At 38.6% G+C, this 18,321-nt stretch overlaps 1 protein-coding gene across 1 annotated transcript in view; it reads left to right on the forward strand.

Moving 5' to 3' along the window:
• LOC128644541 (WD repeat-containing protein on Y chromosome-like) overlaps positions 1 to 18,321 on the forward strand; it is a 385,306-nt gene that overhangs the window by 224,947 nt on the left and 142,038 nt on the right. Inside the window, exons 17-19 of the mRNA XM_053697119.1 lie at positions 4,456 to 4,562; positions 4,685 to 4,773; positions 7,337 to 7,382. Coding sequence (XP_053553094.1) covers positions 4,456 to 4,562; positions 4,685 to 4,773; positions 7,337 to 7,382 — 242 coding nt within the window. The remainder of the gene's footprint in view (positions 1 to 4,455; positions 4,563 to 4,684; positions 4,774 to 7,336; positions 7,383 to 18,321) is intronic.

Below are 18,321 nucleotides of genomic sequence, written 5' to 3' on the forward strand. Positions count from 1 at the left end.
TAAACTATCCCTACCACTAAACCTAAGTCTAACCCTACAAATAGCCCTGAAAAGGGCTTTTTGCGTGGCATTACCCCAAAGTAAACTGCTCTTTTGCCAGCCCTTAAAAGGGCTTTTGGCGGGGCTTTGTCACAAAGTAATCAGCTCTTTTGCCTACAATCTAAATCCCCCTACACAGCTGCCACCTATAATAAATGTATTAACCCCTAATCTAATCCCCCTACACCGCCGCCGCCTATATTAAACACATTAACCCCTAATCTAATCCCCCTACACCGCCGCCAGCTATATTAACTATATTAACCCTAATTATATTAGGGTTAATATAGTTAATATAATTATTATATTATATATATTAACTATATTAACCCTAAGTATATTAGGGTTAATATAGTTAATATAGTTACTAAAGTATTTATATTAACTATATTAACTCTATCTAACCCTAACACCCCTAACTAAATTCTTAATCAGATTCAAGTTCAATCCGATTGGCTGATTGGTTCAGCCAATCGGATTGAACTTAAATCTGATTGGCTGATTCAATCAGCCAATCAGATTTTTCTACCTTAATTCCGATTGGCTGATAGAATCCTATCAGCCAATCGGAATTCGACGGACGCCATCTTGGATGACGTCATTTAAAGGTACCTCATTCGTCGTTCAGTCGTCGGCCGGGATGGATGCTCCGCGTCGGCGGAGCGAAGAAAGAAGATTGAAGATGCCGCTTGATTGAAGATGCTGCCGGATGGAAGAAGACTTTGCTGCCGATTGGAGAAAGACATCGCCGGGATTAAGACTTCTTCGTTGCCGCTTGGAGAAAGACATCGCTGGGATGAAGAATTCTTCTTTGCCGCTTGGATAGACATCGCCCGGATAGGATGAGGAGTTCGGCCCCGTTGGGTGAAGACAAGGTAGGGAGATCTTCAGGGGGGTAGTGTTAGGTTTTTTTAAGGGGGGTTTGGGTGGGTTTAGAATAGGGGTATGTGGGTGGTGGGTTGTAATGTTGGGGGGGGGTGTTGTGTTTTTTTTTTTCAGGCAAAAGAGCAGTTTTCTTTGGGGCATGCCCCGCAAAAGGCCCTTTTAAGGGCTGGTAAGGTAAAAGAGCTTTGAACTTGTTTAATTTAGAATAGGGTAGGGCATTTTTTTATTTTGGGGGTTTATTATTTTATTAGGGGGCTTAGAATAGGTGTAATTAGCTTAAAAATCTTGTAATCTTTTTTTTATTTTTTGTAATTTAGTGTTTGTTTTTTTTGTAATTTAGTTTAGTTTATTTAATTGTATTTTTAGATAGATATTTGTAGTTTATTTAATTTATTGATAGTGTAGGTGTATTTGTAACTTAGGTTAGGATTTATTTTACAGGTAAATTGGTAATTATTTTAACTAGGTAGCTATTAAATAGTTATTAACTATTTAATAGCTATTGTACCTAGTTAAAATAAATACCAAGTTACCTGTAAAATAAATATAAACCCTAACATAGCTACAATGTAATTATTAATTATATTGTAGCTATCTTAGGGTTTATTTTATAGGTAAGTATTTAGATTTAAATAGGAATATTTTAGTTTATAATATGAATTAGATTTATTTAATAAGAATTTAGTTAGGGGTGTTAGGGTTAGATAGAGTTAATATAGTTAATATAAATACTATAGTAACTATATTAACCCTAATATAATTAGGGTTAATATAGTTAATATATATAATGTAATAACTATATTAACTATAATATACTTAGGGTTAATATAGATAATATAGCTGGCGGCGGGGTAAGTAGATTAAATTAGGGGTTAATAATTTTAATATAGATGGCGGCGGTGTAAGGGGCTTACATTAGGGGTTAATACTATTAATATAGGTGGCGGAGGTGTAGGGAGGGCAGGTTATAGGGCAAAAGAGCTGTTTACTTTGGGGCAAAGCCCCGCAAAAGGCCCTTTTAAGGGCTGGTAATAGAGTTTATTACTTTAGGGGGATTAGATTAGGGGTTAATAATATTAATGTAGCTGGCGGCGGTATAGGGGGATTAGATTAGGGGTTAATAAATGTTATATAGGTGGCGGCGGTGTAAGGGGTCAGATTAGGGGATAGATAAGGTAGATGGTGGCGGTTTTAGGGGTTCACATTAGGGGATAGATCAGTTAGATGGTGGCGGTTTTAGGGGCTCACAGTAGGGGGTTAGTTTATGTAGATGGCGGCGGGGTCCGGGAGCGGCGGTTTAGGGGTTAATAACTTTATTAGGGATTGCGGCGGGGGATCGTGGTTGACAGGTAGATAGACATTGCGCATGCGTTAGGTGTTAGGTTTTATTTAGCAGATCGCTGTTGACAGCTAGATAGATATTGCGCATGCGTTAGGTGTTAGGTTTTATTTAGCAGATTGCGGTTGACAGGTAGATAGACATTGCGCATGCGTTAGGTTTTATTTAGCAGATCGCGGTTGACAGCTAGATAGACATTGCGCATGCGTTAGGTGTTAGGTTTATTTAGCAGGTAGATTAGGGAGTTACGGGGCTCCAATAGACAGCGTAAGGCTTCTTACGGCTGCTTTTTGTGGCGAGGTAAAAATGGAGTAAGATTTCTCCATTTTCACCATGTAAGTCCTTACGCTGTATATTGGATACCAAACTGCGCTGGTTTGGTATACCTGCCTATGGCCCAAAAAACTACGGGCGACGGCAGAAATATACGCGCGTAACTTCTAGGTTACGCCGTATATAGGATACCAAACCAGCGCAAATATTGGCATCGCCAGCTTTTGCGGGCGACGATTTTTATTGGATCGGGCCCCAGATCATTTTGGGTTCAGTACCCTAGGTAGTGCTTGCTGATTGGTGGCTACATTTAGCCAAATAAAGATAACATACTAAATTAAAGGGACAGTCTACAATAAAATTGTTATTGTTTAAAAAGATAGATAATCCCTTTATTACCCCTTCCCCAGTTTTGCATAACCAACACAGTTATATTAATATACTTTTAACCTCTGTGATTACCTTTATATCTAAGCATCTTCTGACAGACCCCTGATCACATTACTTTTTATTAATTATCTATTGACTTGCAGTTAGTATTGTGTTGTGATAACTCTTAAATAACTCCCTGGGCGTGAACACATCGTTATCTATATGGCCCACATGAACTAGTAGTCTCCTGCTGTGAAAAGCTAATAAAAAAGCATGTGATAAGAGGCTGTCTGAAGTGGCTTAGAAACAGACAGAAATTTAGAGGTTAAAATTTTATAAAGTATATTAATATAACACTGTTAGCTGTGCAAAGCGGGGGAATGAGTAGTAAAGGCATTATCTATCTTTTTAAACAATAACAATTTTTGTGTAGACTGTCCCTTTAACATACCAAGAGAACAAATTAAAATTGATAATAGGAGTAAATTAGAAAGTTGCTTAAAATTGCATGCTCTATCTGAATCATGAAAGAAAAAAAAATGGGTTTCATATCCCTTTAATATGATTTATTCTTGTTTACATACAAATTTTACATTTTTGAAAAATATTTTTTTTTTTTTGTGAACAAATTTGTTACAATTTTTGATGCACCTTAACAATACAATTTTTCCCTGCATATTTTGTGTAAATGGTTTAATTATTTGTTTTGTATGATGTTTAAATTACTATTTTCATTTTGCTCTTTATGCATCGCCTTCCCATAGGAAAATGCAGTATACGCCCCTTAGCGAGACACCCTGTTTTCAGGGTAAAAAGTGAGATTATAGAATTCCACCAGGTTAATAGAAGGACTGGCGAACATTCTAATAGAATCTCACCAGCCCAGAAACCTTTTTATATTTCATTTTATGTACTTAAAGGGACACTAAACCCAAAATTGTTCTTTTGTGATTCAGGTAGAGCATGCAATTTAAAGCAACTTTCTAATTTACTCCTATTATCAAATTTTCTTCATTCTTTGGTATCTCTATTTGAAAAGCACGAATGTAAGTTTAGATGCCGGCCCATTTTTTCGAACAACCTGGGTTGTTCTTGCTGATTGGTGGATAAATTCACCCACCAATAAACAAGTGCTGTCCAGGGTACATAAACCAAAAATTGTCTGGCTCCTTAGCTTAGATGCCTTCTTTTTCAAATAAAGATAGCAAGAGAACGAAGAAACATTGATAATAGGAGGAAATTAGAAAGTTGCTTAAAATTGCATGCTCTATCTGAATCACAAAATATTTTTTTTTAGGTTCAGTGTCCTTTTAAGCAATATAAATTCATGGCCTATTTAGTTCCTTTTTACTGTCATTTAAGTCTTAAAATTATGCGCTTTCCATTTCCATTTAGAAGTGGAAGTAAAGACTACAGACTTAAAGCTGATTTTCATACATCATTTTATATAGCATTTTTTTTAGTAATTAATAACCCTATAATGCTGTTTAAATATTCATGTTTATTCATTTTTTTTTTTTATTTTTTTTTATTTATTTATCTTTTAGGTTGTAAAAGTGTGGGATTTTGATACCGGAAAACCAGTATTTGAGTTTAATGATGCGCATGGAGACGCCGCTATAACATGTATAACCTTTGACCTCAGTGAAAGGAGGTATGTTTGTTTTGAAACGGTCAATGTTTTTCACGTAGACTATAAAGAAACAAATATACAGCAAGTTATAAAGTAGCTATGTATTTTTATGTGGATGTTTGACATTTATTTGTGCATTTTAGGCTGATTTCTGGAGGAAGAGATGGATGTTTGAAACTATGGAATTACAATAATGGACAATGTTTGCACACACTGAAAAAGGGTAAAACATATTAGACAGTAGGTTATCTTAAAGGGACATAAAACCAAAAACTTTCCAATCTACTTAAAATGTAAGCTCAGAAGCGTGCATGTGTCGGGCAGCAGTTTTGCAAGAATACATTAGCAAGAGCACTAGATGGCAGCACTATTTCCTGCCATGTAGTGCTTCAGGCATGTACATTCAACCTACCTAGGTATCTCTCCAACAAAGAATGCCATGAGAATGAAGATAATATGATCACAGAAGTAAAATGCAAACTTTTTAAAAATGGAATGCTGTGTCTAAATCATGAAAGCAAAATGTTTCCTGTATACTTAAAGGGGCACTTTAGTGAACTTTTATCTAAAAGATATCAGTATTTACTTTTTTTAACAGCAACAACAAATAATCTAATGTTTCTGTCCTGAATAAACCATGTTTCCTTGTAATACTTGCAGTAGCAGTCACCAATATAGCAGTGCAGCACCTTTATCACTAAGATATAAGAACAGGAAGGCACTCCAATGGCACAGTATATCATATAAAGGATTCCAATCCCAGACACATTTACACTCACTCAGAGGAAGAATACTCACAAGTCTGGACTCTGGAGCACTAATGAGTAGTGCAGACAACGCAGTCTGGGTGTCAAAGAGCCCCCCAGCTAGCTCCCTCGGGTATTCAGCTCCAAGGATCCAGTGTCGGGATATCTGAGCCCAAATGAAAAAACTTCAAAAATATTAAAATCTCCTTATGATTGCAAAGGGGTATTTATTTATAAAATCACTTTAAAACAAGGACAGGAGCAGTGTGTGAGAAGTCTTGGAGGTGGGAGAGGGATGTAGAGATAATAGGAGGGGAAAGACATAGGTTAGAGGTTGATCGAAGAGGACAGGTCAGGGATATTTGGAGATGAGAGAGGAAATATAGTTGGGAGTAAGGCTGTTGAGTGCTTTGTAGGTTAGGGTTAATACTTTGGGGCCCAATTATCAAGCTCCGAATGGAGCTTGATTCCCCTGTTTCTGCGCAAGCCTTCAGGCTCGCCGGAAACAGCAGTTATGAATCAGTGGTCTAAAGACCGCTGCTCCATAACTGGTCCTCTGAGGCTACGGTCTGCAATCCGCCCAATCCTATACGATCGGGCTGATTGACACCCCCTGCTAGCTGCCGATTCCCCGCAAATCTGCAGGGGGCAGCATTGCACAAACAGTTCTGGTGAACTGCTTGTGCAATGTTAAATGCTGACAGCGTATGCTGTCGGCATTCAGCAATGTCTGTCAGACATGAATGATACGCCACAGTGTATCATGTCCGACAGACATTAATAAATCGGCCTCTAGAATTGTATGGGGAGCCAGTGTAGAGACTGGCAGAGCGAAGCAGATGATGTAGATCGGCAAATTAGGTGGATTATTCTGAAGCTACTGAATCTGAAGCTTTCATAATAGATTGGAGGGGGGAGAGGCAGTGTTTGGAAATATCATTTAGAAGTAGATTGCAATAGTCAATGCGTGACAAAATGAGTATGAATCACATTTAGAGTTTCACCTACAGTATTGATGTAAGTCATTTGTTGTACTGTGTTCAATAACATGGTATATGTCCCCCTCACAAATAACAAATAAGCCAATCATAAATGGTCCTCTGACACCTCTTATGGAAGTTTATTCCTTGATTTAACCCAACTTTTGTGTAAAGGTCTCAGCTTATGTTTTTGCCCTATCACCTTTCTCCTCTAAGCTATACATTTTAAGGTCATGATGCTTTTTCTTATAAGCAGAAAAATAGGAATACCATCTGACCAGGCGTAAACCTGAAAAGCTAAGGAATAAAAATGAATACTGGATGTAGAAGATGCACACCTTCAATAACTAAGATAAGCACCAATGTATTTAATGAGAGATATGAGCATTAGGAAATGCACAAAAATTGCAAAGCTAAAAGGTAACCCCCAGATACTTGGGGCCCAATTCTTACAAACTCTCCGGGATGGAGTAAAATCCTCAGCTTATTTTACTGATTATTATATGGCTAAATAAGTGTCTCTCCTTTACATAAATAATATTAATGAACTCCCCTTAATGAGATACACAGTTCTTAAGATAGAAATGGCCTTTAAAACAATTATAATACTCGTAATACTGACAAGGTATCTTATAGAATCTCATCAGACCAGATAGCTTTAGAGAATTCGGCCTTTGGAATCATAGAGAGAGCTTTTCTAGTGTACTGGTTTAGAAAGGGTACTCTTGTGAATATATGAAATATTAACATATTGCACAACAGGAAACCAGATAATTCCACTTTATGGGGCCGATTTAACATATGTCAGACGGAACATGATCCGCTGTAGCATACGCTGTCGGCATTTATCATTGCACAAGCATTTCTTAGCCGCTAGTAGGGGGTGCAAATCATCCCGATCGTATCCGGTCAGGATGATTGCTGTCCAACACCTCAGAGGTGGCGGACGAGTTAAGGAGCAGCAGTCTTAAGACCGTTGCTTCATAATTTACATTTCCGGCGAGGAAATAAGCAGCATTCACTGCTTCATAAAGGATGTAACCTATTTTTTTTCTCTTTTCAGAAAAACCTGATGAAATTTGTGACTGTACATACGTTGAAATAAACAAAAGCAAGTAAGAGGCTTATTTTTTTTACTTTGCTGATTACATTATTATCTATAGTAAAAAGAAATCAGTCCTGTATGAGCATGAAAATGTATAGGGGACTCATTAGAAGCGTAAAAGTCACTGAGACCCAGGGCAAAGTATGTGGCAGGACCCCATTTGAACAGCGTCCCTTTCAAAGCATAGCTAATAAGCAATATATATATATATATATATATATATGTGTGTGTGTAAAGGGTATTGCAGTATGCAGTGATACCTTTTTATTGGACTATCATTATATAATAAAAGACAAGTTTTTGAGAGAGTGTCCTCTCTTTCTCAGGCCTGAAGCAATACACTTGGGGAAGAGACACACACACATACATCATGCACACAGATATACACACAAATAAGTGCACACATAAATACACATATATACACATACACACACAAACACATACAAACAAATGTACATACAATAACACATACATACACACACATATACATACATACACACACATATACATACATACACACACACACATATATACACATACACACACAAACACATACAAACAAATGTACATACAATAACACATACATACACACACATATACATACATAAACACACACACAAACATATATTCATAGTAAACTGCTTAAGAACATCCCATTGAAAGTGTGATCATTTAGCAGGCAATATCTACTATTATAAATTATTTGAGGCATCAAAATGGATAACAAATTACAAAACAGCTGCTATAGATGTTAAATCCTATAAAACAACTTGAATAGAGGGTTACAAAATCATTGCAGGAATTGTTTGTCTGGCCTCATGCACCTCCATTTGGAAAGATAACCACACAAAGGAAAGCTGTAAAGGCTGTGACACACTGCAAGTGATGCGGCGCGAGGCGAAGCAGCTTCTTCGCACTGCATCGCTTCTGAAGTTCAAATATTTAATCTCTGAGTGCTCAGCTACGCGACCTGATGCAGCAGAGTGCTCAGAGATGAAAAGGCAGGACACACTGAGCGCGCACAGCCGCATCTACACGCTGCGCACCGCTCCGCTTGCAGTGTGTCACAGCCTTTAATAGCTGGTATTTGACTTGCACAAGTCGCACTTTTAATCAATCAGTGGAGGGAAGTATACAGTTCAGCTCACAGCATACTGAACACAATTTGTTTTGTTTTTTCATGATTCAGATAGAGCATGCCATTTTAAGCAACTTTCTAATTTACTTCTATTATTTTTCTTTGTTTTCTTGGTATCTTTATTTGAAAAAGCAGGAATGTAAGCATAGGATCCGGGCCATTTTTGGTTCAGTACCCTGGATAGCGCTTGCTGATTGGTAGCTACATTTAGCCACCAATCAGCAAGCGCTACCCAGGTGCTGAACCAAATATGGGCCGGCTCGTAAGCTTACATTCCTGCTTTTTTTAAAATAAAGATACCAAGAGAATTAATAAAAATTGATAATAGAATTAAATTAATTAGAGAGTTGCTTAAAATTGCATGCTCTATCTGAATCATGAAAGAAAAAATTTGGGTTCAGTGTCCCTTTAATAATAAACACAACTAAGAAAAGCAGTGAAAGCACAGCTTAGAGGTTGCAGTGGCTGCGGGCCCCTAAAAGAATGGTCCTGGTAGCATTGGTGACCTCTGTTGTAATGCCCCAGGCACTTATTCTGACGTAGAAACCTTTATTAGCACGGATAGTGATTTACCAACTACAGGCCAGGATTACAAGTGGAGCGGTATTTTGCACTCTCACTCGTGCACTAACTCTGCTAGAAGTTGAAAGTAAAATGTTTTCACTTCAAGCTGAGGTTAGGATATCACACGCATTAGCGTATTCCCGCATAGAAGTCAATAGAGCAAAATAAAGTGACATTCACATATTCTCAGGTGCGCTAACCCGACATGAAAATATCAATATTTCACATTCCAGTGTTCTTCACGTAGCAGAATATGTTCTTTTTATTCTTAAATACAAATGTATATATATATATATATATATATATATATATATATAATAGTATTTTGGTAAAATATATATCTATACCTATATATATATATATATATATATATATATATATATATAGAGAGAGAGAGAGAGAGAGAGAGAGAGAGAGAGAGAGAGATGATTGTATATAGGTATAATTATATACAGATATATATATATATATATATAATGTCTTAAGTAGGATTGCACAATCATACCGTAAGTAATGCCAAGGCGCACTGCTAGCACAAAATACAAATATTTCCAAAAAGCAGGCACTCACTGGGCTTTTCTTAAAACATATAAATTTATTTCCTTAGATTAAAAGACAAACGTTTCGGGACTGCATTGTGCCTTTGTCAATGTCACAAAAATGAGAACCAGAGTGCAGCTAAGCACCCAAAATCAATATATATATACAATTAAAAACATACCCCTTAAATAGTGTCTGTACCCCTTTCGTTCTGCCGCCATCCGCATGTACACGCCATTCCAAACACACAATACTGACGTCACGCTGACACGCTTGATGTGCCTAGCGTCATGACGCATAGCACGGCGTTGCCATGGCAACGTCAGAGGCATCACGTCAGCGTGCTTACCAGATGACAGGGAACCACCGGGGCTACTATGCGCATGCTCAGAACTTAGTGTTTCAACTAGCACGGCAGTTGCCATTGGCAACAGGAATAAATAAACTAACCTATTGCCGCAACAAAAACCTTCCGGGTGTTACCTGTATGTGGCTGGGATGGAGATAGATAGTTTATTTTCACATATGTCAAAAATATATCAAGATGCGATGAACCATATACATATAGAGCTGCTGATAAATGCAAATACTAGTATGTAGCTCCATAACCACACTGCATCATGAAACAATAATTACATTGTGAAGATAATGCAAAATTATAGGGGTAAAATAATGACTCAGTATTGCAGACAGAATTTCACAAGTAGAACACATTAGCACATTGGCGTGTGCTGGTGATATGACATGAACCCAATTTTGTAAATTAACCGCATGTACCCTTCAAGCCAGTAGGAGTATGGTAATCAGATTAAATTAAATTAAAAGCGGACACCCTAGGACCCTCATTCTCATGTTGGCAATGTATTGCTTCTAATAGAAAGGGCTAAAATCTAATGTAGTGTTTAGTCCCCTTGGGGCCATAGTTCCCAGTTTATATATCCACCTACTTTCACATTGGAGTAGTTTTTTGCCTCTGTCTCCACCGCTTGGATTAGGGGGAATGTGGTCAATGAGCATTGATCTGATGCTAGACACTGGATGTTTAAAAAGTGCACAGTGGCGTGCCACTGGTTGATCCGATTTACCGCTCTTCAAGGCCACACGGATGGCATGGCGATGATTGGCCATCCTATCACGGAAGGAGGTTTTTGTTTTTCCTATGTACACATGAGAACACAGGCAAGTAAGCATGTAAATCATGAAAGTGCTTGTGCAGCTAAGGCGGTAGTTTATTTTAAACCGCTGATTTTTGTGGGGATGTTTCAAAGAATCTCCCTTGCACATACTATTACATGTAGTACAGCTTCCACAAGGGAAGCAGCCCTTCTTCGATCACTTCAGCCATGTCTCCTTTCTATAATGGTCCACTGGGTCAGATTTAACAAGGATGTCCCTCAAATTTCTGGCCCTCCGGTAGACCAGCTTTGGAGCAGTCATCTTCTGGAAAGGTAGTGTAGGATCAGTACCAACCACAGGCCAATGGCGACATACAGCATTCGATAAACGTTCACATCCAGGCGTGAACGTGGTGACCAAATTGAGTTGTTCTGATGCATCCTTAGTAGGAGCCCTAATGTCACGTTTGATATCCGAGTTCAACAGTTTCTCCTGAATTTCACAGATATCCTTCATGGGATAGCCCCTTTTGTTCAAATTTTCGCCCATTTCTTTCACTTGGATCATCTGTAAGGGTGTCTCGCTGTTGTTTCTCAGTGCCCTGGTGAGTTGGGAGGTGAGAATACCCTTTTTCTGGTGTGTTTAGGGTGAAAGCTGCTGGCGTGTAGCAATGAATTGCGGTCTGTGGGCTTGGTGTACAACTTGGTACCAAACCGCCAATTGCCAGAGTCATTCACCCTAAATACATTAAGGTCCAGAAAATTCACACTATCAGAACTGAATTCCTTGTGGAAGCTGTACTACATGTAATAGTATGTGCAAGGGAGATTCTTTCCAACATCCCCACAAAAATCAGTGGTTTAAAATAAACTACCGCCTTAGCTGCACCAGCACTTTCGTGATTTACATGCTTACTTGCCCGTGTTCTCATGTGTACATAGGAAAAATGACCACCTCCTTCCGTGATAGGATGGCCAATCATTGCCATGCCATCCGTGTGGCCTTGAAGAGCGGTGAATCGGATCAACCAGTGGCACGCCACTGTGCACTTTTTAAACATCCAGTGTCTAGCATCAGATCAATGCTCATTGACCACATACCCCCTAATCCAAGGCGTGGAGACAGAGGCAAAAAACTACTCCTATGTGAAAGTAGGTGGATATATAAACTGGGAACTATGGCCCCAAGGGGACTAAACACTACATTGGATTTTAGCCCTTTCTATTAGAAGCAATACATTGCCCACATAAGAATGAGGGTCCTAGGGTGTCCGCTTTTAATTTAATTTAATCTGATTACCATACTCCTACTGGCTTGAAGGGTACATGGGGTTAATTTACAAAATTGGGTTCATGTCATATCACACCAGCACATGCCAATGTGCTAATGTGTTCTACTTGTGAAATTCTGTCATTATTTTACCCCTATAATTTTGCATTATCTTCACGATGTAATTATTGTTTCATGATGCGGTGTGGTTATGGAGCTACATACTAGTATTTGCATTTATCAGCAGCTCTTTATGTATATGGTTCATCACATCTTGATATATTTTTGACATATGTGAAAATAAACTATTTATCTCCATCCCAGCCACATACAGGTAACACCCGGAAGGTTTTTGTTGCGGCAATAGGTTGGTTTATTTATTCCTGTTGCCAATGGCAACTGTCATGCTAGTTGAAACACTAAGTTCTGAGCATGCGCATAGTAGCCCCGGTGGTTCCCTGTCATCTGGTAAGCACGCTGACGTGATGCCTCTGACGTCTCAGCGTGTCAGCGTGACGTCAGTATTGTGTGTTTGGAATGGCGTGTACATGCGGATGTCGGCAGATCGAAAGGGGTACAGACACTATTTAAGGGGTATGTTTTTAATTGTATATATATTGATTTTGGGTGCTTAGCTGCACTCATTCTTAGCTGGTTCTCATTTTTGTGTCATTGACAAAGGCACAATGCAGTGCCGAAACGTTTGTCTTTTAATCTAAGGAAATAAATTTATATGCTTTTTGGAAGTATTTATATATATATATATATATATATATATACAGTGTGTGTATATATATATATATATATATATATATATATGTATAAAAATAAATATCTACTTATATCTACTATAAATACTTAGAGGTCGATTTGTCAACTGTCTGACCGACTGTCCGACAGACATCGCTGAATGCCGACAGCATACGATGTTGGCATTTAACATTGCACAAGCAGTTCTGGTGAACTGCTTGTGCAATGCCGGCTCGTGCAGATTTGCGGCCAACTGGCCGCTTGCAGGAGATGTCAATCAACCCCATTGTATGCGATCGGGCATATTGATGTCCGCAGCCTCAGAGCAGGCAGACGAGTTAAGGAGCAGCGGTCTTAAGACCACTGCTTCTTAACTGCTGCCTGAAAGCTCACGCTGTCACAGGGGCATCAGTGGCTATTCGGCCCTTGATAAATCGGCCCCTTAGAATACTGCTATGTGCAGAACATTGGAATGTGAAATATTTACAGTAAATACATTGTTAAAACCATTATTAAATATGAATATCACGTACATGGTTTTTCATGTTTTCATCTACTTAACTGCAAAGGGCTCCAGTGTGCTTATATATATATATATATATATATATATATATATGTCTATATATGTATACATATGTATTTATGTGTTTATATGTGTATATGTGTCTGTAAATACATATATACACATATAAATACATACAGTATCTCACAAAAGTGAGTACACCCCTCAAATTTTTGTAAATATTTTATTATATCTTTTCATGTGACAACACTGAAGAAATTACACTTTGCTACAATGTATAGTAGTGAGTGCCCAGCCTGTATAACAGTGTAAATTTGCTGCCCCCTTAAAATAACTAAACACACAGCCATTAATGTCTAAACCGTTGGCAACAAAAGTAAGTACACCCCTTAGTTAGCCATTTTCCCTCCACGGTGTCATGTGATTCGTTAGTGTTACAAGTTCTCAGGTATGAATGGGGAGCAGATGTGTTAAATTTGGTGTTATCCCTCTCACACTCTCTCATACTCGTCACTGGAAGTTCAACATCGCACCTCATGGCAAAGAACTCTCTGGAGATCTAAAAAAAAGAATTGTTGCTCTACATAAAGATGGTCTAGGCTATAAGAAGATTGCCAAGACCCTGAAACTGAGCTGCAGCATGGTGGGCAAGACCATACAGCGGTTTTACAGGACAGGTTCCACTCAGAACAGGCCTCGCCATGGTCGATCAAAGAAGTTGAATGCACGTTCTCAGCGTCATATCCAGAGGTTGACTTTGGGAAATAGACGTATGAGTGCTACCAGCATTGATGCAGAGGTTTAAGGGGTTTGGGGTCAGCCTGTTAGTGCTCAGACCATGCGCCGCACACTGCACCAAATTGGTCTGCATGACTGTTGTCCCAGAAGGAAGCCTCTTCTAAAGATAATGCACAAGACAGCCCGCAAACAGTTTTCTGAAGACAAGCAGACTAAGAACATGGATTACAGGAACCATGTCCTGTGGTCCGATGAGACCAAGATAACGTTATTTGGTTCAGATGATGTCTAGCATGTGTGTCTGCAACCAGGTGAGGAGTACAAAGACAAGTGTGTCTTGCCTACAGTCAAGCATGGTGGCGGGAGTTTCATGGTCTGGGCTTGCATGAGTGCTGCCGGCACTGAGGAGCTACAGTCCATTGTGGGAACCATGGATGCCAACATGCACTGTGACATACTGAAGCAGAGCATGATCCCCTCCCCTCGGAGACTGGGCCGCAGGGCAGAAGCTGAGGGTAAAGGTAATGGACTGGCCAAGCATATCTCCAGACCTAAACCTTATTGAGCATCTGTGGGGCATCCTCAAACGGAATGTGGGGGAGCGCAATGTCTCTAACATCCACCAGCTCTGTGATGTCATCATGGAGGAGTGCAAGAGGACTCCAATGGCAACCTGTGAAGCTCTGGTAAACTCCATGCCCAAAAGGGTTAAGGCTGTGCTGGAAAATAATGGTGGCCACACAAAATATTGACACTTTGGGCCCAATTTGGACATTTCCACGTAGGGGTTTACTCACTTTTGTTGCCAATGGTTTAGACATTAATGGCTGTGTGTTGAGTTATTTTGAGGGGACAGCAAATTTACACTGTTATACAGGTTGCACACTCACTACTTTACACTGTAGCAAAGTGTCATTTCTTCAGTGTTGTCAAATTAAAATATCTAATAAAATATTAACAAAAATGTGAGGGGTGTACTCACTTTTTTGAGATACTGGGGGCTAGTTATCAAGCCGTCTACTTTTCTGGCTTCGCCGGCCCAATACGTCCGCCTAAGCTCGCCTACCTTCACCGCCGCGGACCTTGAATACGTTCGCCTAAGTTATCAAATAAAGCTGTCAAAAAGCCGCGGGGCGATGAGCAGCGGACTGTGACAGTTATCACTCATCCGATCTCGCTGCCCTTCGGCTTTTTCCCAGCTTTATTGCTAGCCTGTCACTAAGCACTCACACTAAACTGCACTGTTCTGCCCCCTATACCGGCGCCCCCGGAGCCCCCCGCAACTAAATAAAGTTACTAACCCCTAAACCGCCGCTCCTAGACCCTGCCGCAACTCTTATAAATGTATTAACCCCTAAACCGCTGCTCCCGGACACCGCTGCCACCTACATTATACCTAGTAACCCCTATCCTGCCCCCCCTATACCGTCGCCCTCTATTATAAAATTATTAACCCCTATCCTGCTGATCCCGCACCTCTTCGCAACTAAATAAATAGTTTAACCCCTAAACCGCCGCTCCATGAACCCGCCGCAACCTATAATAAATTTATTAACCCCTATCCTGCCCCCCACTACGCCGCCGCCACTGTAATAAAATGATTAACCCCTAAACCTAAGTCTAACCCTAACCATAACGCCCCCCTAACTTAAATATTAATTAAATAAATCTAAATAAATTAACTCTTATTAACTAAATGAATCCTATTTAAAACTAAATACTTACCTTTAAAATAAACCCTAATATAGCTACAATATAAATAATAATTATATTCTAGCTATCTTAGGATTTATTTTTATTTTACAGGTACCTTTCAATTTATTTTAACCATGTACAATAACTATTAAATAGTTATTAACTATTTAATAGCTTACCTAGCTAAAATAAAGAGAAATGTACCTGTGAAATAAATCCTAACCTAAGTTACAATTACACCTAACACTACACTATACTTTAATAAATTATTCCTATTTAAAAATAAATACTTACCTGTAAAATAAACCCTAAGATAGCTACAATGTAATTAATACTTATATTATAGCTATTTTTGGATTTATATTTATTTTACAGGTAACTTTGTATTTATTTTAGCTAGTTAGAATAGTTATTAAATAGTTATTAACTATTTAATAACTACCTAGCTAAAAGAAATACAAAATTACCTGTAAAATAAATCCTAACTTAAGTTACAATTAAACCTAATACTACACTATCATTAAATTAACTAAATAAACTACCTACAAAGAACTACAATGAAATACAATTACATAAACTAACTAAAGTACAAAAAATAAAAAAAGCTAAGTTACAAAAAATAAAAAATTAAGTTACAAACATGTTAAAAATATTACTACAATTTTAAGCTACTTACACCTAATCTAAGCCCCCTAATAAAATAACAAACCCCCCCAAAATAAAAAAAAACCCTACCCTATTCTAAATTACATAAATTTCAATGCTCTTTTACCTTACCAGCCCTTAAAAGGGCCATTCAGCTCTTTTGCCTGTAAAATAAAAATACAACCCCCCCCCCAACATTAAAACCCACCACCCACATACCCCTAATCTAACCCAAACCCCCCTTACAAAAACCTAACACTAATCCCCTGAAGATCATCCTACCTTGAGTCGTCTTCACTCAGCCGAGCCACCGATGGAACTGAAGAGGGCATCCGGAACGGAAGAAGTTAATCCTCCAAGCGGCGCTGAAGAAATCTTCCATCCGATGAAGTCATCATCCAGGCGGCGCTGAAGAAGTCTTCGATCCGGCCGATGTCATCTTCAAAGAGGCGCTGAAGAGGTCTTCTATCCGGGCGAAGTCATCTTCCAAGCCGGGTCTTGAATCTTCCTTCCGCCGACGCGGAACCACCTTCTTCACCGACGGACTACGACGAATGACGGCTCCTTTAAGGGACGTCATCCAAGACGCCAATAGAATGCGAGCTCAATCTGATTGGCTGATTGGATCAGCCAATCGGATTGAACTTGAATCTGATTGGCTGATTCCATCAACCAATCAGATTTTCCTACCTTAATTCCGAATGGCTGATAGAATCCTATCAGCCAATCGGAATTGAGGGGACGCCATCTTGGATGACGTCCCTTAAAGGAGCCGTCATTCGTCGTAGTCCGTCGGTGAAGAAGGTGGTTCCGCGTCGGCGGAAGGAAGATTCAAGACCCGGCTTGGAAGATGACTTCGCCCGGATAGAAGACCTCTTCAGCGCCTCTTTGAAGATGACATCGGCCGGATCGAAGACTTCTTCAGCGCCGCCTGGATGATGACTTCATCGGATGGAAGATTTCTTCAGCGCCGCTTTGAGGATTAACTTCTTCCGTTCCGGATGCCCTCTTCAGTTCCATCGGTGGCTCGGCTGAGTGAAGACGACTCAAGGTAGGATGATCTTCAGGGGATTAGTGTTAGGTTTTTGTAAGGGGGGTTTGGGTTAGATTAGGGGTATGTGGGTGGTGGGTTTTAATGTTGGGGGGGGGGTTGTATTTTTATTTTACAGGCAAAAGAGCTGAACTTTTTGGGGCATGCCCCCACAAATGGCCCTTTTAAGGGCTGGTAAGGTAAAAGAGCATTGAAATTTATGTAATTTAGAATAGGGTAGGGTTTTTTTTTATTTTGGGGGGGTTTGTTATTTTATTAGGGGGCTTAGATTAGGTGTAAGTAGCTTAAAATTGTAGTAATATTTTTAACATGTTTGTAACTTAATTTTTTATTTTTTGTAACTTAGCTTTTTTTATTTTTTGTACTTTAGTTAGTTTATGTAATTGTATTTCATTGTAGTTCTTTGTAGGTAGTTTATTTAGTTAATTTAATGATAGTGTAGTATTAGGTTTAATTGTAACTTAAGTTAGGATTTATTTTACAGGTAATTTTGTATTTCTTTTAGCTAGGTAGTTATTAAATAGTTAATAACTATTTAATAACTATTCTAACTAGCTAAAATAAATACAAAGTTACCTGTAAAATAAATATAAATCCAAAAATAGCTATAATATAAGTATTAATTACATTGTAGCTATCTTAGGGTTTATTTTACAGGTAAGTATTTATTTTTAAATAGGAATAATTTATTAAAGTATAGTGTAGTGTTAGGTGTAATTGTAACTTAGGTTAGGATTTATTTTACAGGTACATTTCTCTTTATTTTAGCTAGGTAAGCTATTAAATAGTTAATAACTATTTAATAGTTATTGTACATGGTTAAAATAAATTGAAAGGTACCTGTAAAATAAAAATAAATCCTAAGATAGCTAGAATATAATTATTATTTATATTGTAGCTATATTAGGGTTTATTTTAAA

Source organism: Bombina bombina, unplaced genomic scaffold (assembly GCF_027579735.1).
Source record: "Bombina bombina isolate aBomBom1 unplaced genomic scaffold, aBomBom1.pri scaffold_398, whole genome shotgun sequence".
Classification (NCBI taxonomy): Eukaryota; Metazoa; Chordata; class Amphibia; order Anura; family Bombinatoridae; genus Bombina; species Bombina bombina.